The sequence below is a fragment of the Nuphar pumila genome, chromosome 1, assembly GCF_984573655.1.
Source record: "Nuphar pumila chromosome 1, dmNupPumi1.hap1.1, whole genome shotgun sequence".
In the NCBI taxonomy this organism is placed as follows: domain Eukaryota; kingdom Viridiplantae; phylum Streptophyta; class Magnoliopsida; order Nymphaeales; family Nymphaeaceae; genus Nuphar; species Nuphar pumila.
Window position 1 is genome coordinate 23996790 of NC_143249.1, and position 20485 is coordinate 24017274.

Here is a 20485-nt window from a genome sequence, read left to right on the forward strand (position 1 = left end):
TATTATTTTAAGTTGATGATAAATATCGTCAATTTTTAATTAAAAGCAACGACAATTATCATCGTATTGATATTGAAAAATCATATATGTTCAAATAGCCACGATAAAAATCATCGGTTATGTTAGTTTAAACTGACGACAAATATCGTTGGCTATATTAGTTTAAACCGACGATAAATATTAGCTATATGCATTTCTTCATGGTGGTATAGAGAAAAAATCACACCACCGAGGTGGTATCCTATGTGGTAAGCGGAGTCCTGTGCCAAGCTGAAGGCCCAGGTTCGAATCAGTCTGCCACATGGGGCTTAAGAGATATCTGGTAGGGTCTGCCTAACCCTAGCTTGCCTTTCAAAAAAAAAAATCACAGGTCTGTCAAAGAACTGCAATTCCATCAGGCAGCAAGCGACACAATCGCCACAGTCCGCATCAATATAGAGCAAAGGACAATGAACACGATGACACTCATACCAAAGTGATTTATGAAATTATACTTGTAATCACAGCTGTGGTTTCTTGTGCCAATCTTGAACATTGGTTGACCATAAATGCAATAACAGCAACTAAGATCAAGAAGTAATAACCTGAAGGCAATCATATACAAACTACTGATGCTCATTTGTTGCCATGAACATTGCAATGGCAGATTCGATTGCACTATCTTGAATTTGAACCTTCTGATGGTTCAAAGAATGAGGCCCTCTCCAAACTGATCTGGCATCACGGGAGAACAAGGTCCAACACATGTGCAATACTGCAGAATATGGCAGATCAAGGATATCCTCAGGCGATATCGGCTCATGTTTTGCAAAGAATACCTGGAATACAAGTCATTACACTTCTAGATTTTATGGCTATCAAATCACGTCATCATCAGTGTCAGAAAATCAGCAACAAGGTAATCCAGAAAATGTAATAAACTCTTTCAGATGAAGCAATCAACCAAAGCACAGAACAATATCAAGGTACTCCAGCTAGACTGAGCACATTCATTGCAAAAGCCATCCAGTACACAGTTCTGCAGTCATTTCAGCATTACAATGAAGAATCATGACATGGATCAAGTTAACATAAGTGCATATTCCAGAATCTCATAAAAATCACATGATTTCAGATAAGGCACGAAGACATCTTAATTACTTAAGACAGAGCATCGCTTTTCATGGCTAATCATCTTTGCTATTAAACAATCATGATTATCATTGTGATGACAGGAAGATTTGTGGAAAGATATAAATTTCAGTCAGTACAAAACATATGTTTACAACATTCACAACATTGAGATAAGCAGCAAATTAGAAGATACTAAAGAAAATTGAAATGCTGTGATGACGCACATGAAGAATTTTTGTCCACTCCACAGACAAAGAACAGTAACATACCTTTTGTTGATGGTCACCTTCTTCTTCATGACGCTTAGCTGCCAAATCATCTTGCTTTTCTGCTGTCATATTATCGTCTGGCATATCTTGTGAGTCCAATTTTTGCACCTGAAGTTCTTGAACATGCTTCACTTGAGCCACATCCTTGTTTGGTGCTGGCAATGAAGGGTCAGCATCACCTTCTTTTGGTTCAACGGTAACCTCCATCCCAATTACTGGCAAATCATTGTTGTCGTCATGCTTTTGATGAGAACTGTCTTCAAATCTCTGAACATTGTCCAAACTAACATCTTCAACAGTTACATCTGCAATGACATCATCCTCTGGGGATTGATCCAAGTCCACATCCTCGTTGCATGGATTCTCAAAGATGTTATTTTCCTGCAGCCACAGGAAAAAAAGATGACATATAAGGTCTCTTGCCATAACAAACTTAATGTGAAGGAACCAGCATATCCTTTTGATAACAATATTATATAGAGTGAAGATATAAAAATATAAAACAGACCATCCAGATATACTGGAGATTGGAGAACATAAAGACAGCCCTACACAGATGGAGGCATGCCAAGAAAGAATTATTCAACTCAAACATACATTTTGCAGACCCGCCAGACCAAAAGAAACTCTAGATATTTGTCATGCCAAGTATCAGGTCACATGACACAAGACCATACGACAAGACAGTGGCAAGTATCCTCAGTAAGAACTCCTAAATGGACTAGGATAGAGATGTGAGTAGGATGGACCTGATCTAGGCCAAGAAATAGTCAAACCAATTCAAATTTCATGGACCTGTGGTTTTGATCACTACTAACATTTAGACTGGGTTGCTAGTGGGTTCTTAAGTCTGATATTTTAACCCAAATAGTGACTTTTTGCCCAATACAATTTATTTGCTATAGTATATGGTCCAAAGTGTAATGAAACTCAAGTGCACAAGAAGAATGCCACAAAGGGCTACAAAGAGTGCACACACAAGCAAGAAGCCACTAATGGGAAAGATACAAGAAACTACAAAGGGTCACAACTCACACTTAAAGTGGAGCAAGAACACAATAATAATAAAAAATAATGTATTAAGTGCTTAGAAAAAACTTAAGAAACAAAGGGGGCTAACAGCCCCTATTTATACAAAGTGGGGACCAAGGGAGGGCTCCCATAGTTGTTGGGAGCTCCCCAACAGTCATATTTATGACCATTGGGGATGCTCCCAATGGCTCTATGGTTAAAGACCAAAGAGCCCTTGGTTGATTAATAAAAGCAAAGAAAAATACAAAAAGTCAAAACTGTCCTTAGTGGACAATTCTAATTACAAGGATGTAAAAAGACTAAAATGCCCCTAGTGGGCAATACAAAAATATAACATAATTAAAAATATATATATATGAGAGATAATATATACATAGTATATATATTTTAACACAAAATGACCCCAACTTGGACCCACTTTATATCCAAATGTGTATGTACTTTAACCACAAGCATAAGATCTAAAACCAAACCAATTCTGTGTGCGTGTGAGCGTGTCCACATGTCCGTGCATATTAGCTCGCATCCATTGCTTATAAGGCTTAAAGAACCAATCTAATCCTATAGATCTGAATGAGAATATCACTTTCCCAAACAAAGGCAACAATTCCGCTAATAAAACTGCAAGAACACATCAATAGATGACAGTTACAAAATCCTTATCAAATTTACAAATTTCTGGAAAATTAGCCATAACTCATTCAATAATGCACTACCCAAACCAATCTAGGATAAAGTTCCAACCTCTGACTTGAACTCAAGTTGTTGACTGGCATCACTTGTTTCAATCTGATTCTCAACCATTAGCATATTGACATCACGCTCTTGTCGTCGGCGCCTAGCAATACAAACAGCGCATAAACAGTCTGCCTTGTGTTTGTTTATTCTACAACAAAAACAAAGGGGAATGCTTCAATTGCAAAAGAGGACAAATGCTTGAGTTCAAACACTTGAAAAGCCAAGCACATAGAAACCACTAAGATCCTGTTAAACATCAGAGAGAACAACATAAGCTATATTACGCCATTTATGTCCGGAAGATTATTTGATAAAACAATATGTGAATTCATTTTTCTGAGCTTGGAGGCACTTATGTGCCACACATGCAGCATCACCGCATTTGCCAAACTTAGATTCAGGGCATTTGATAAATATGGTGCAATTCTACTTTACCCATTTTCTTATAGAATGGCACAGTAGATTTTCAGTATAGAAACATTATCATGAAAACCTTAACCAAGGCTTCAACAGGACAACTTTGGAACAAGGAGGTTGGAGAGTTGCAAGGTAATCAAAGTGTAAAACTCATGAAAAGATGAAATTACACAAAATAAAGAATGCAAGAATTAAATAAATAGTTTGAGTGGTAAATGTAAGTGAATACCGAAATATGGTTCGACCACGCAGCAAAAGAAGTATAGCTATGTGAGTTGAAAATATGACCCGGTAAACGAGACAAATGAACGTGCTTAAAGTGTTCAAGCTTGGCTCATTCTTGTGACCTGAGCTGAGTTTGATCTTGTAATGAGCTGAAGCTAAACAATTTGAGATCAAGCTGGCTCGTTTAGTGAAAAAATGCATTGCTTCAGAGCTGGAAGTAATAGGGCTGCCAGAATTATATTGTTTCAGAGGTGGAGGCAATAATATTTTATCTCTAAACCTATTGCTTGCAAACCAAATCCTTATACCATATAATGCGAGATGCATTTTATTGGTAAAAAATATATCTAAAATATATTTATAACTAAATGGATTATACAAGCCAAGTCGAGCCGAACACCTATTGACTATTGTACATATCTGGCATAGAAAGTTTATTTATGAGTTTGAACATGCTCTTTATGAGCCAAACACAAACCGACCCACAGCTTGTTCCCCAGCCCTAGTTGAAAACATCATTGACAAGGTAACATTTTTCAGCTGGACATATGTGTCATTACTGACAAATTTTCATGCAACACATTAATCAAAAAAAGTTATTAATATGTAAGCAAAAATAAGTAGCGAGCAAAAGAAGAAGAAAACAAATCAGACTATTTCTTGATACAATGATCCACTATAAGATGTGGATAAATCACTCCATGTATTGATTCAAGGGGTCTCAAGATGATACCAGGGTTCTCTACCTAGGAGCTGCAGCTATGTTACATAGACACCGAAAGCCAGTAGCCATACCCGTGTCGACATGGCCTGACATGGGTACGTGTACTGGATACTACATGGGTACGTGCCGACCCAGAGCTTGTTTCCCAGCCCTAGTTGAAAACATCATTGACAAGGTAACATTTTTCAGCTGAACATGTGTCATTACTGACAAAATTTTCATGCAACACATTAATCAAAAAAAAGTTATTAATATGTAAGCAAAAATAAGTAGCGAGCAAAAGAGGAAGAAAACAAATCAGACTATTTCTTGATACAATGATCCACTATAAGATTCAAGGGGTCTCAAGATGATACCAGGGTTCTCTACCTAGGAGCTGCAGCTATGTTACATAGACACCGAAAACCAGTAGTCATACCCGTGTTGACATGGCCTGACATGGGTACGGGTACTGGATACTACATGGGTACGTGCTGACCCAACCCAACACAAACCAAAAACATTGTTTTTGTCATTTGACATGGGGTCAAACCCTACCCCACTCAGAGAGAGAGAAGAAGAAGAAACGGAGGAGGACGAAGAGAGAGAGAGAGAGAGAGAGAGAGAACCCCTGCCCCCTTTTTGCTTTTCTTTTTATAAGACAATATAACTGCCCCCTCCCTTTTAAAAAATTTTCCTCCACCCCCCAATCTTTCCAAAATATCATCCTCTTAATTCTTATATGTATAGTCATGTCCCCGTACCCACAAATTTTGAAATCGCCGTGTCGTACCCACACCTGTACCCATACCCATGTTAAAATATGTTATACATATATATATCTATATATATAGATTATGACACATACACATATATATTACATATATATGTCTATGTGTCTATCTACATATATAAATATATACTTCTTTTATAAATACTCACTAGGGGTAAAACAGTCTTTTCATATTTTCACGCATATTGTAATTTTCCTTTTTTCTTTTCCTCCTTTTTCCTTTTTCTTTTCTTATTCTTTTTCTTTTTCACCTTGGAAAGGCCCCCCTAGAAGGACGTTGGAAGGGCTCCAACGTCCCTCTAGGAGCCCTTCCAAGGCCTCCTCTTTTGTCTATAAATAAAGGGGTTTTCCCCCACTGTAAAGTATGCTTCTTTGAAGCCTTCTTGAGTGGAATATATTTTTTCCTCTTCTTTTGGGTGTTTTGCCACTTTTGTGGTTTTGTTGTACTCTTGCCCATTAGTGGCTATTTGTGTATGTGCGTGCTCTCTTGTTTGCTCTTGGAGACATTGCTCCTCTTATTCGAAACTTCATTACATGTTATCAGAGCCTTGGTTGTGAAAGTTTTATCGGATCCTCTCTTATCAAGTAATATCTCTCCTCTCTTTTGCTTTCAAACTCTTTTTCTCTAAATGGCCAACAAAGACGCCAAAATCAACATGGGACCAATTATCATATGTGAGCGGCCGCTATGGAAAATAATCTCAAAGGTAAAAAACTTTGGGGTTATGTGTGTCGAACCATTCCGGAACCACAATTGAAGTTAACCAAGTTTGAAGGCGATGAGGAAAAAGCATTGAATGAAGAAGAAAAAAAGAAAGTTATTCTTGACTTCTAGAAAATGGAAGATTGGGAAAGTGAGCATGAACAAGTTAAAAATTTGTGCAAATCTTGCAAAGTTTAAGAGGGTCAATGAAGCTTGGTTCTTTATGAAAGGCATGTACATTCAAAAAGATCTTGCTAGACATTTCTTTCTACAAGAAAAAGTAAGAAACCAAGCAAGGTGATATGAGTATTAGGGACTATTATAGTACCCTATCTTATTTATGGGATGAACTTGTCCATTTCGAACCACAATGGGAAGGTAGTGTTATTGCCATGAGGCAAGATCAAATGGAGAAAGAAAGATTTTTCCAATTTATTCATGGGTTTTGTCCCGAGTTTGAGCAATTAAGAGGATCTGTCCTTCATAAGGCTTCTATTTCTCTAAGTGACATTTTGGCCGACTTGTATCAAGAAGAGACTCGTTTGGCCTTAAAAAAGGATGTTGACGAAGTTCATGCCGTGTCTAGACCCGGCAGCAATGTAAGGCCATACAAACCACCCCATTTTTAGAAAAATAATGGTGGTGGAGGAAGAAAAATCATTTGCCATAATTGTAATGAATCGGGTCATATTCGTCCGGATTGTCCAAGGTTTAAAAAGAAGGTAGCTTCCGTTGGGGAAATTCCTCTGAATGAAGATTCAAAGAAAGATGGAGACATAAAGGAGTCCATTGCTCATCTTACCGAAACTCTTCAACAATTCATGAAGATGAATTCCACTTCATCATCCTCTACACCATCCACTTTTGGAGCCGCCATCTCATCCTTCCCAGGTATGACCGTTTGGATTCTTGACTCGGGTGCCTCCTTTCATATGGCTCTGAATGCATCACTTTTTTCAAAACCAAGTCTCAACAAATTCAAATCTTATGTTTCCACTGCCGATGGAACATCCTTGGATGTTGAAGGCAATGGGAATCTTGAGAAAACTTATGACCAAAACAAAGATTTGTTACCAAAATCCGAATTATTCCAAAACTTAATTTAAATCTTTTTTCCGTTTCTCAAATTACCGATTTTGAATGTGATGTCTGGATTTTTTGTCGTTGTCATCAAAATCATTTTGTAATCATGTTCAATCCAAAGATATTGAGACTTGGCATAAGAGGTTTGAACATCCTAGTATTTTAAAGTTGTGTCTCTTTCCTTTTTTAGAAAAAATTTATAATATAAATACATTTACATGCAATGATTGTATTCTTGGAAAAATCCATTCGCTTCCGTATTCGCATAGTAACTTTGTGTCAAAAAGACCTTTTGAACTTATGCATTCCGATGTATGGGGGCCGGCACCCGTTATGTCCAAAGGGGGCTACTCCTACCATGTTACTTTTATTGATGACTTTACTAGATATACATGGGTATACATCAGTGTTTTAAAACTCGCTGAGTGAACTCGGTGACTCGGCTGACTCGGCTCGGCTCGGCCGTCCAGCGAGTCAACCCGGCAAGCTTAACTCGGGCTGCCAAAACTCGACTGTTGACTCGGACAAACTCGGCTTGACTCAGCTTGACTCGGGCGAGTTCTGGGCTGTTTGAAATTTGATTTTTTGGGTATTTCACACACACATATTCACTTTTGTACTGAATAATACATCTTTCCCATGGACTGCCAGGAAAGATCTTTTTGAACAAATAATTGTTATAGTATATAAATCAAACAAAGCATTCTAGTCTATAAACCCAATTAACAAAGAATTCGATGCATCTAAAAGCAGGGATTTCTTTCAAGACACATGGAGATTGGAGAGTTAGGACCTAAGGATTCCTTATCTGAATATCACATATTACTTTACATACATGATGATACAACTTCATAAAAAAACTTTGCCTCTATAACTAACATTGCCCCATCACCACCCTTTCGTGGACCACTAGAGGTCCAAGGCAACTTCTAGTTTTCCACTTTATGTTCTTGTAAATGATAGTTTATCTTATACAGTGATACTTTTCCCCAGTCTGTAGCATTTGGTGCAGCTTCTGGGTCATTTTACCAACATCATCTGTCTTTGTTTCTGCCCTTTGTCTAATTAGAATCTTTTTTATTTAAGAGCTGGGCATCATGAATCTAAGGCCTGCAGCAATTTCACTTTTCCTAACCTCTAATCTTAGGCATTGAAAATTTTATTCTATCTTCTTTCGAGCTGCTAATAGTTGTTTGAATTCTTTCAAGGTGATGCATGGTGCAGAAAATCTGTCCAAATCCATTATGTGTTCTTTGTTTGTCCAAAATAATGAATCTCTTAACTCGACCTGCCATTCTCTGTATATTGCATGATCCAAGTAACTGTAATCTATAATCACACAGGATACCAGTGCCATTGGGATCATGTAGTTCCCAAGGGCTATGAAGGTGTTGGCATGATGAATCACTCTTGCACTGAATAATACATCTTTCCCATGGACTGACAATTTATATATTGTTTTTCTTTTAAAATCAAAAGTTAACAAAACCCGGTCCGAGTCACCGAGTTGACCCGCCGAGTCACGAGTCAATAAAGAACGAGTCGAGTTCCGAGTCACGGGTTTTAAAACCTTGGTATATATTATTAAAAACAAATCTGTTGTCTTCACTAATTTTAAAGAATTTCATGTTCTTATTCAAAATCAATTTCAAAACAATATAGCTATATTTAGATCCAATTTTGGAGGTGAATACATGTCTAAAGATTTTCAAAATTATTTCAAAACAAATGGAATTTTACACCAACGATCTTGTCCTAAAACTTCGCAACAAAATGGTCTTGCGGAAAGGAAACATAGACATTTAATTAAAACTACAAAAACATTTTTTGTCTCTAAAAATGCTCCTAAAAATTTTTGGGCCGAAGCGCTTCTTACCGCAACATATCTTATCAATCGTATGCTCTCTTCTTCTTTAAAAAATGTATCACCTTTTGAAAAATTATTTAAAATTACTCTAGATTTTAATAGACTAAGGATATTTGGATGTAAATGCTTTGTGCTTGTTCAAGGACAAGATAAATTATTACCCAAAACTCTTGAATGTGTATTCATTGGCTATGGTGAAAATAAAAAAGGCTATAGATGCTATGATATTCGAAATAATAAACTCTATATATCAAGAAATGTAAATTTTCTTGAAGAACAAAATGGATTTGATGTTCACACATCTAGAAAAGATGTTGACTATTCCTTCCTATTTGATCTAGCTCCTAGAATTGAGTCTCCTTATGCAATTATTTGTGATAATACTTGTGATGGCATTTCACATCATAATGATATGCCACAACATGGTAATGTTTCTCAAAATGAGAACCTTAATGATATAAATGTATATACCCGGCGGTTGAAAAATGAACATCAACCTACTCTTGAGAGATATTCCCAAGACTTTTTCTTAGAAGAACCTATTGATCCACTTATGAGATCTTCTCGTAATAGTAGGCCACCACAAAAATTTGTATCCTATGAATCTTTCTCACCTAATTATAGGGCTTGTCTCATGTTAATACATTTGTATCATGAGCCTACTTCATTTAAAGAAGTTAAAGATCATCCACATTAGATTGAAGCTATGAAAGTTGAATTAGAGACTCTTAACAAGGCTCAAACTTGGAGCATTATTCGTCAACCATTAGGAAAAAAGGCAATTGGGTGTAGATGGGTATATAAAGTCAAAACCAAATGTGATGGATCTATATAGAGATACAAAGCTCGTTTGGTTGCAAAAGGCTATGCCTAAGAATATGGGATTGATTACAAAGAAACCTTTGTTCCTGTAGCTAGAATGACTAGTGTGCGAACATTAATTGCCTTAGCCTCCATTAAGCAATGCCTGATATATCAACTTGATGTTAAAAAAGCATTTTTAAATGGAACTCTATGTGAAGAAGTTCTTATGGATCCTCCGTCAGGTCTTGAAATTGGTAAAGGAAATATTCTAAAGTTAAATAAAGCTTTCTATAGTCTTAAACAAGCACCAAAAACTTTGTATGATCTTTTTAACAAAATAGTTCTCGATAATGGTTTTTCCTCATGTTATATTGATACTGCTTTGTTCATTAAAAATTCTAATGAGCACATTACAATTTTGTTATTATAAGTTGATGACATGATTATCACAGGTAATGATAAGAAGGGTATTGACCTTATTAAAAATATTCTTAAAGAAAATTTTGATATGTCTGACCTTTGTTATCTAAGGTATTTTTTAAGAATTGAAGTTGCATACTCCCCCAAGGGGTATGTTCTTGCTCAGATGAAGCTTGCCTCCGACATTATTGATCGGTCTGGGCTGACAGATGACAAGAAGGTGAAGACGCCAGAAGTGAATAACGCCAAGATGAGAGTCAGTGATGGCACTCCTTTAGCAGATCTCACACCTTATCGTCAATTGATTGGGTCACTAACATATTTATCTATCACCAGGCCTGATATTTCTCATGTAGTTCATAGTGCAAGCCAATTTCAGTCTGCTCCCTCCACCATTCACATGGCCGCAGTCATAAGAATTATCAGATATTTGAAAAGCACCATAACAAAAGGATTATTCTTACCCTCTTCTTCACCTCTTACTTTACTTGCTTATACTGACTCTGATTGGGGGGGGTAACTCCGATGATCGTATTTCTACCACAGGTTATTGTGCGTTTCTTGGAGAGTCACTTATTTCATTGAGGTGTAAGAAGCAACAGAAAGTTTCTCTCTCTTCTACTGAAGCAAAGTATCGTGTGATGGCCACTATCACCACTGAGATTGTATGGTTAAGAAGTTTGCTTAAAGATATGGGAGTCTCATTCTCAACTCTTTCGAAGTTGTACTGATACAACAAGAGTTTTATCTACATTGCACACTTTTCATGAAAGAACAAAGCACATTGAGATGGATTGTCATTATGTTTATGATGAGCTTTTACGGGGAACCATTCAATTGACATATGTTCCTACCGAGTACCAGTTGGCGGACTTCTTCACCAAAGCTTTGCCATCGCCTCGTTTCTACTTTCTCCTTAGCAAACTCTCGATGATCTCACTGTGTGTTTGAGGGGGGGGTGTTAAAATATGTTATACATATATATCTATATATAGAGAGAGATTATGACACATACATATATATATATTACATATATATGTCTATGTGTCTATCTACATATATAAATATATACTTCTTTTGTAAATACTCACTAGGGGTAAAACAGTCTTTTTACATTTTTGCGCATATTGCAATTTTCCTTTTTTTTTCTTTTCTTATTCTTTTTCTTTTTCACCTTGAAAAGGCCCCCCTAGAAGGACGTTGGAACATCCAACGGTCATATTTATGACCGTTGGAAGGGCTCCAACGTCCCTCTAGGAGCCCTTCCAAGGCCTCCTCTTTTGTCTATAAATAAAGGGGTTTCCCCCATTGTAAAGTATGCTTCTTTGAAGCCTTCTTGAGTGGAATATATTTTTTCCTCTTCTTTTGGGTGTTTTGCCACTTTTGTGGTTTTTGTACTCTTGCCCATTAGTGGCTATTTGTGTATGTGTGTGCCCTCTTGTTTGCTCTTGGGGACATTGCTCCTCTTATTCGGCACTTCATTACAACTCATACCCATGTGACATAGAGCTACAACCTACAACCTGTTAAGATAAATGTATCCTTAATGTATATATATATAGCTTAGTCAACCTAGGTTGACTAAGCTATTGGTCAACCTAGGTTGTATTTGTTCTAGCCGTTGGAGGCTAGTCCAACGGCTAGAAGGGTTCCTCCTCTTTTTTAATCTCTCTCTTCTCCCTTATTTTCTCTATAAATATGAGTGGGTGTGTGCCTTTGTAAGGTGAGAGAGTGATGGGTAGTTCCAGATATATTTTAGTGTTCTTGAGTGCATTTTGTAGTGAGGTTTTTATGTATTTATTTTTTTATGTATTTTATTGTTCATTATGAATGAAATTATTTATTCACAAAACTTGTATTAGTTTGTATCTTGTTAGTATTCAAATGTATTTCAATTTGGCATTTAGAATGTCTTCGGCTCCACGCTATTTTGTAACATGGTATCGGAGCAAGGTATCTTGGTCTTGGTATCTTGTTTGTGATTGTGCTTCAAAAGAAAGATTTGAATTGATTAACGACTTGGACTCGAGACTCTCGTATTCTGATATGTATTTTCTTTAGATTCGCTACTTTAAATATTTATGGTATATATTAAAAAATTTATTTTTCCTCCTATTATGCCTCTTATCTAAGTGTCATTATATAAAGACAAAAGATGGTTATTCACACCTTCGTGTGTTATTTTAGCTCATTGTTGACATTATACTCTTGATCAAGTCGCTAATACACTTGATTTTTTAGCGTCATTATATGTAGACAAGAGATGTTTATTTACAACTTTGTATGTGATTTTAGCCCATTGTTGGCATTATACTCTTAATCTAGTCACTGATACACTTTATTTTTAGTGTCATTATATGTAGACAAGAGATGTTTATTCACACCTTCGTATGTGATTTTAGCCCATCGTTGGCATTATGTACTTTTTTTAATCATTGATACACTTGTTTTAAGTGTCATTATATGTAGACAAGAGATATTTATACACTTTCGTGTATGTCTTTGGCGCTTTAGTGGCATGATGATTATGTGGTTTGGAGGCCTAGGAGGTGATTGATTGTGGTGGTGAAACTAGTGTTTTAATTTGCAAAATTCATTCAATATGATGTATGAGATTTTTAAAATCTCTTCGTAATTTTTCTAAACTCATTTGCCCTTTTATGAGAAATGTTTGTTGAAATATTTTTATGCAAATGCTTTAATTGCATGAGTTATTCCATGATTGGGTGTCTTACATAATTTGCATAAGTTTAATGACTTACTAAGCATTTCATTAGTAAAATCTCTTGTGTGTTGTATTGTGTACACCTATAGTGGCTATTGTGAGCATTTGATTGCTCTTGAAATTGTTTTCACTTTGTATTACTTTTGACAAACTAGTGCTTGTACACTCCTATGGATCCTTGTTGGGATTTTTTTTTGTATTTTCGTTTGTTTCTAAGCATGGGCTCTTGAATGTTTGTTTATTTTTGTTTTTTAGAATTGGTCCATAAGTAACCTTTTTAGTTGTATGACTAATATTGCTTCCAAAATGTAATTGATCTTTGTATATTTTACTTCACTTAATTAAATGATGGAAATCACTTCTTGTATCTTCCTCTGTGTGAAAAGCATTTGTAATTCTTTGTTATAATATTGATGATAATGATATGCATTAATGTGACCTTTTGTGATAGACATATATGTGCATGTTTTTCATAGAATGACTTTATTGTTCCTATTGTTTGCATCTCTTGATAGAATTCTATTATGTTCTCTTGTGAACTAAGAACCTTTTAACTCGAAGTCTTTTAATGACTATCATATTTTACTTTCAATGATTTTTTAAAAGGTTAAATTGACTTATTAAATATTTTCTACATATTGTTTGTTTGCGTGTTTGACCATCCTCTCTCCATAAGTTATATAAGTATAATTATTTCTTGTTAGATATTCTTGCAGGTATTTTAAGCATTGATGCTATTAAATATCCTTTGTGATTATGGAGCGTATGATTAAACACATTTTAAAGAAACACCAAATGAAAGAACCTTATGAAGTCCATGGAAGACATTTTATGTAATGGGTTTCTTCGTTTGTAATTTCAAGCTTACAGTGAGTCACTGTAAGTTTGAGGGGGGTGTTAAGATAAATGTATACTTGGTGTGTGTGTGTATATATATATATATATATTATAATATTTATATAATATATATTTAGCTTAGTCAAGCTAGATTGACTAAGCCATTGGTCAACCTAGGTTGACTTTGTTCTAGCCGTTGGAGGCTATGGCTAGAAAGGCTCCTCTCTTTTAATCTCTCTCTTCTCCCTTATTTTCTCTATAAATATGGGTGGGTGAGTGTCATTATACACACACACACACACACTCATTTGCCTTTGCAAATGAGAGTTAGTTCCTCAACACTCATTTTCTGATGTTTGGTTAGCCAATGCCATGCATTCTCACATTTGCATGAGTCTGAATCTAAGGATGCACAACAAGCCGAGCTAGCTCGGGCTCGACCCGTTTAAGTTCAGCTTGAACTCGTTCGAAAAATAAACAAGCCGAGCTTGAGCACAAGTCCAGGCTCGGTGTGGATAAACGAGCCGAGCTTGATCAGGTCGTTGAGCTCGATTAAGCTCGATAAGTCTCACATAAGAGCATATATATAATATATTTGCACAATAAAACCTGAAAGTCATTGTCTCCATAGTGGGTAGGCAGATAGTCCCTATACCAAGAGGTTTTGAGTTCGAATTTTATGCCCTATAACTTTTTTTCTCTTCAATAATCTAGAAGGTTTATAGTATATGTAAATTTTCTGGGTCAAAATAATCACAAGACAAAGTCTGGCATAATGGTGGGTCATTTGTGAACCGTCTGAAGAGATTGGGGATCAAATCTCACCTTTTTATAGTAAAGACTTTTTGGAATAACGGTCAAGCTCGACTCGGCACGAGCTCGGAACCAAGCCGAGTCTGGACAATGCTATTCAAGCTAGGCTCTGAGCTCGAGCCGAGCTTTAGCGTATGCTATTCACTATGTGTAACCACATGTAAAGACTTGTTGAATGTCCAATGCTAGATACCTCATGCATAGACTGTGTTCTTTCACCTAAACAACTTCTGGTACCTTGAACTGATAGAAGCTTAACATTCAAACAAGTTAATATAAAATCAAAGCAACACCTTGGCTATAATGTTAAAATTGATGTTTATGGAAGAGACAGGAACCAAACATTCAGTTTCTCACTTGCATCAAATGAATCTCGGCAAAACAAAAATGTCAACCTGTAGATTAATCTGAATTTTACAATAATATGCTGGACATGCTAATCAAATTTCAGGCTGAAGGGAAAAAAGGAAAAAATAAAAAGAAGGGATTAGCAGATCGAGCTTCTGGTTGGGATTTTGTTTGTTTGAGAAGAGCATGATTACCCATGACGTCGACGGCCCTTTTGCTTAGTTGGATTGTATTTCACCTGACTCTTTTCCTGACTGATTGGAGCACTATCGCCAACTTGGGTGCTTTCAATCTCAAGCAGATGAGAACCTGCATCACTGTAAGTTAGGAAAAAAAACAAAGGGTACTTTGCTACAAATAAAATCTGTGTGTATGTCTGTGTCTTTCTGGGTAGCTTGTTATAGGAATTAACTGATTCATTAGCTTTATTTCCCCTAACAAACACAAGATTCTATCAGTTGCCTCGTCTTGATTAGCATCACCAAGCTATTTACGTAAATTTAAAGAATATATAATTGATTTTTTTATTCTGCTTATAATATAGATGACCAACTATGCAAATCATACATGGTTGGTCTAACCACATAGATGTGCTCAGTGTTCAATTATAGTGTGTGTGTGTGTGTCTATATATATATATATATATATATATATATATATATATATATATATATATATATATATATATATATATATCTGTTTTCTCATTGTAATAGATTTGCCCATGTAGGGGGCATTTTTGTCTTTTCACATAACTGTAATTAGTACTGCCCATTAGGGGCAATTCTATCATTGTATATAATTTTTGTTTTTTTGTCTTTTTTATTTCATGTAAGGGCTTACTGTACTTTTGTCCAACATAGCTGTTGGGATCTCCCCATTGGCTATAATTATAGACGTTGGTCCCAACGGCTATAATGGGCTCAAATAAGCCTACTTAAAGGGGGTTTAACCCCTTCTCTTGTTATGCTTTTCTAAGCATTCTCCCAAGCTATGTCACATAGGTGCGGGTGTGGATGCCGGTGCGGGTACGGATGCCGGTGCGGGTACGGGTGAGGATGCGGCGATACGGCACTTTAAAAAAACTTGGGTGCAGTGGTGCAGGGAGGGTATATATATATAATTTTTAACAGTTTTAAGTTAACACTACGTGTCTGTGTGTGCATTTATGTATTTATATATATAATATAGATTAAAATGGACTTGATTAGGGTTAACTGAATCTACTTTTGGATAGAAATGGATCTCAGTGTGGTGGACTTCACCTAACACAAAGGAAGTTGCGTCCAAGTGTCGCACCCGCCTGGGTGCGGGTGCGGTGCCCTGTTAGAAGAGTCTGTTACAAGAGTCTGTGTGACATAGCTCCCAAGTAAATAAGAATTATATTTTTTATGATTTGTGCTTGCCCATAATGGCTTTTGTTTGCATTTGTTGTGCTTTTGAGATTGTTCTCACTTGGTTATTGTATTGTCCCTTGGCGGACTAGCGCTTGTGCACTCTTTATTGTATTCTTGTTAGCCCTTAGTGGGTTTTCTATTGTATTTCCGCTTTACACTCAGCACGGTTTGTTTTCTAAGGATCAAACCTTGGATCGCGTTATTTTGATCTAAAAACATGATTTTATGAGTTGTGAAATTTTAGTGTATTGTGGGCCATTGATTTTTGAAGCCCTTAAATAACCTGCTTACATATTACAATCACATGATTCAAAACTCATTTTATATTAAACAAACCTTGTAGGTCACATCCATAAGGTCTGAATTACAAAAAAATATAAAAAATATGAAAATAAGGTGATTTGTATTCAATAGTTTCATGCATTCAATAACACCAAATATATATGAGAAGGTGGTAGTTGCTAACCACCAGCTAATTGGACTTTTGAAGGGTTTTACCCATGTTTCCTTAAATTTGATCCTACAAATGTGTTCTACATGATTGATTTTATAGGAATCAACTCTTGGATCATCTGATTCCAATACGCAGATAGGTTTTTATAAGGTTTAAAAATTGATGGTCTAAGGTTTTCATAATTATTCAAGGCTTAAAAAATCATATTTTTATCGTAAAAACATTATCCAAGTATTGTTTCCTAGTAAATTGACACATCAAGTACAGCCAGATTTAAGGAAAACATGGAAAAAACCCTTCAAAAGCCAGTTAACTGGGTGGTTAGCAGCTACCACCTTTATTTTATTTATATAAATAAATAATATATAAAAGGTTTACATCAACATTGTAAAAAGTATGATAATCATCCATATTATGCAGCATGAACCCTGTCACACTAGCAAAATACATGCCTGTATTACTAGACTGGTTCCTTTTATTTTTTCTTATCACAAACTGAAAGCTTTCTATTGACCTTTTCAATTTTTCCTCCATTTGGCTAGTTTATTAGTGCCGTATTTGACCCTATATGCAGAACCCTAAAAAAATTTACATATTTTTAGCCATCGCTTACTAGACTCATTCATATTGATATTTAATGCATTGGAGGTTAATATTATTACTGACTTGTTATCTCTAGAACTTACAAGTTGGGGGTTGATATTTTACTTAAAATTTTACATGGTGTGGTTTGTGACTTATTGAACTTTCATCTGTCTTGATCTACGCCACATAGATATGGCTATGGATACGATAAAATGAAGTGTATAAGGGGATACGAAATGAGAGTCAAAACAGAGTTTGAATGCGACAAGGGTCTTGATGAATGTGATTAAGTAGTTTTTATTGCATTTTATCTACAAAAGTATGGCTATCTTTATTGTCTAGATCATGTGTTATTTACTTTTTCTTACATATCTACTCAATGCTTCACTTGTTTCATAATCACTTTTTGCTTGCAATCACTTTTTCATGTTCTTTTTCCAGTGCGGTTCTTTTACGGTGGTAAGTAAACCTTTATAATATTTTATTTTACTGTTACTGCTCCTCTTCTTTTACAATCTGATATGGTACCAGAAAACTACATCTTAGATTCTTATTTTACATGCTAAGCTACATATTTTCACCACATTGATTTACAGTGAAGCTGGACATAAATGGAAAGATAAATTAAATAATAATAAAAGCACTTTAATTGGCCACCTCACAGTTTAACCTTGAACATGCACAAAGTGACCCAAATCTAATGAATCCACAAAAAAGTGAAGTTCCTTGTCTTGATCAGCAATACACAAACCTTTCTATAATTGAGTATCAAAATAACAAAAATGTATCCTTATCCACAAGAATGATAGATTCACTATACCTGTTGGGCTTTCTTCTAGGCTAGGAGTTGCAACAGTTGACATCATCGGCATCAAAACATCAGTCTTTTTTTCTCCATTTGCTTCTTCAGCAACGTTAGCCTTTTGATCCTCACCTTCTTGTACACCTCCAAATGTCCCAGAATCTTGATCAAAAGTAGCATCTATTGACATAAAAAGGTATTTATAGCATTTAGGTGACTATCATGGTAGACCTTATACAAACTCATGAAGCTAGGGCACACACCAAGAAGGAACAAAGAGAGAAGGAAGCAATAACAAGAAGCTTCATTAGCCAGCAAAAGAATAGTTACAACAATATGTGTGAGTCGACCTCCCATTGGCTCACAAAAAGACAAAAATGGTTGACTACAACACCTAGAGGCTAAGTACAATAATACCCCTCTATAACAATATAACAATAGTAGGATAGAACAAAAACTAGAATTACACATATTTACATTCCCCAACAGATCTTACATACCCCAAAATTATGCTTTAAATGTGGCCTTTTTAGGTTCCAGCATTCTTAATAGAAAACAAGCATGTTACAAGATAAAATCAAGCTTCAGTTTCCAACTAATTAAAAGGTAATTTCCAATTTGGCACCTAAGTTTTGAGAAATTTAGAAAATGCACTAAAACTTTGTTGTGGTTAATAAAAAGAAAATTCCAAGTATAGTTTTCGCATTCAATTTATAGTGAAATGTCCTATATAACCTGTAAAAATGTACTAATCATTTTTTTCTCCTCTTTCAAGCTTCAAACTCCCTTTTCTGTAAGTTGAACCAATTTGTTGTGGCATGGGGATGATGATGACCTAAACATCAGTACCTTTTAAGGGGTAATTCAAAAAAATAAAAGAAAAAATTGAGGGAGGAAAATATCAAATCAAAAACAACCTTACCAGCTATCATTGCCATCAACATGTTTGCCTAATGGAAAAGAAAATGTTGTGTTGTGATCCCATGTTGAATGTGGAGATTACAAAACTATGTAGCATTCCTAATTTTCTGCTGATATATTTTTAGTAGGTTGTGACTTATCGTTTAGAATAATACTTTGAAAATTTGAACTTTTTTACAAAGGGTATTTGTAATTCTATTTGAGCTTAAGATGTTATTCAACCTCACTGAAATTTTTTGTGGATGAATATCTTTGACAGCAGCTAGTATGTCACTACAGTTTGCCAAAGGCCAAAGTTGGTCCTCTTTGATTGCTAAATATAATTTTTCATAAAGCATTATATATTTAAAGAAACCAGTCTTCTGAATCATTTGACTTGACTCGTTGATTCATGAGTTAATGGTCAACGGGATTCTGCCTGAGTTACTTGGTTTGCCAACTATACTTTAATTGATAAAATTAAGAAGTTTTGGAAGGAAAAGTTCTTAATGAAGTATTTGGAAGAGGTAAGATATTTCTTAAGCATAGTCACAAATACCAGTCTTGTCTATATCTCATAAAGGCAATTTCTCACAATAATATAGGTTTAGTTGAAAAAACTCAGGAAAAACTTGGCACTTAAAAACTTTTTTAAATATAAAAAACAGCAGAAATAAGTAAAAAATATACAAGAAAGAGGAAAAACATAGTTAAGATAAAGAAAAGTAAAGTAAATGTAACTCACGATATATAGAAATTTCTGATATTTTCAAAATATTGCGACATTTTGCCTTTGACAACATTTCATGAAAACTATATTATCTCAATATTTTCAAAATATCACCTATATCTGTGACTATGTTCTTAAGAATAGAAGTTCATAGAAGATTGGATAGGATTAAACTGACTCAGAAAAAATATGTCTTCAATGCTTTGAAAAGGTATCACATGGCAGGTTGTAGGCCAATAGGTACCTCTTGCAACATGAATAGAAGACTTTCAAAAGAGGGCAAATTCCTAAAGGATCTAAAAAAATAGTTTGGAATGGCAGGAGCACTACAATAATTGACTCACACCACCAAATATAGTTGGTGTAATTAATCAAATCTGTTAATTCATGCTTGATCCTACAACCACTCAACTTGAGACACTCAAGAGGATCATGAGATAGTGAAAGGGACCATAACACATGTTTTGAGCTTCCACAAAAACAATCAAGAAGCCATGTTTCAGTCGCTTGGGTATTGGGCTAGAGATCCCAATACTAGATGGTCAGTGTCAGGGTATTATATATTTCTAGGTAGGAATCCCATAAAGAGCAAAAAGCAGAAGAGTATAGTGTGTTCCAGAAATGAGACAGACTAAAGAGTATTAGTAGGTATTAAACGTATTATATCTAAGATATGGATAAGGGGCTCAATAGCTGTACTTGGAATGAAGATATGCAGGTGCACTGC

General features: G+C 35.5%; 1 protein-coding gene across 2 annotated transcripts in view; it reads right to left on the reverse strand.

Annotated features, from left to right (window-relative positions):
- Nucleotides 1-468: 468 nt before the first annotated feature.
- Nucleotides 469-20485, reverse strand: part of LOC149848370 (DNA-binding bromodomain-containing protein) — a 40558-nt gene continuing 20541 nt past the window's right edge. For both annotated transcript variants that reach the window (XM_090011296.1, XM_090011288.1), the window contains exons 6-10: nucleotides 18147-18308; nucleotides 15085-15199; nucleotides 3159-3300; nucleotides 1383-1763; nucleotides 469-818 (exon numbers count right to left, since the gene is read on the reverse strand). In XM_090011296.1, coding sequence (XP_089867422.1) covers nucleotides 606-818; nucleotides 1383-1763; nucleotides 3159-3300; nucleotides 15085-15199; nucleotides 18147-18308 — 1013 coding nt within the window. In that variant the 3' untranslated portion in view covers nucleotides 469-605. The remainder of the gene's footprint in view (nucleotides 819-1382; nucleotides 1764-3158; nucleotides 3301-15084; nucleotides 15200-18146; nucleotides 18309-20485) is intronic.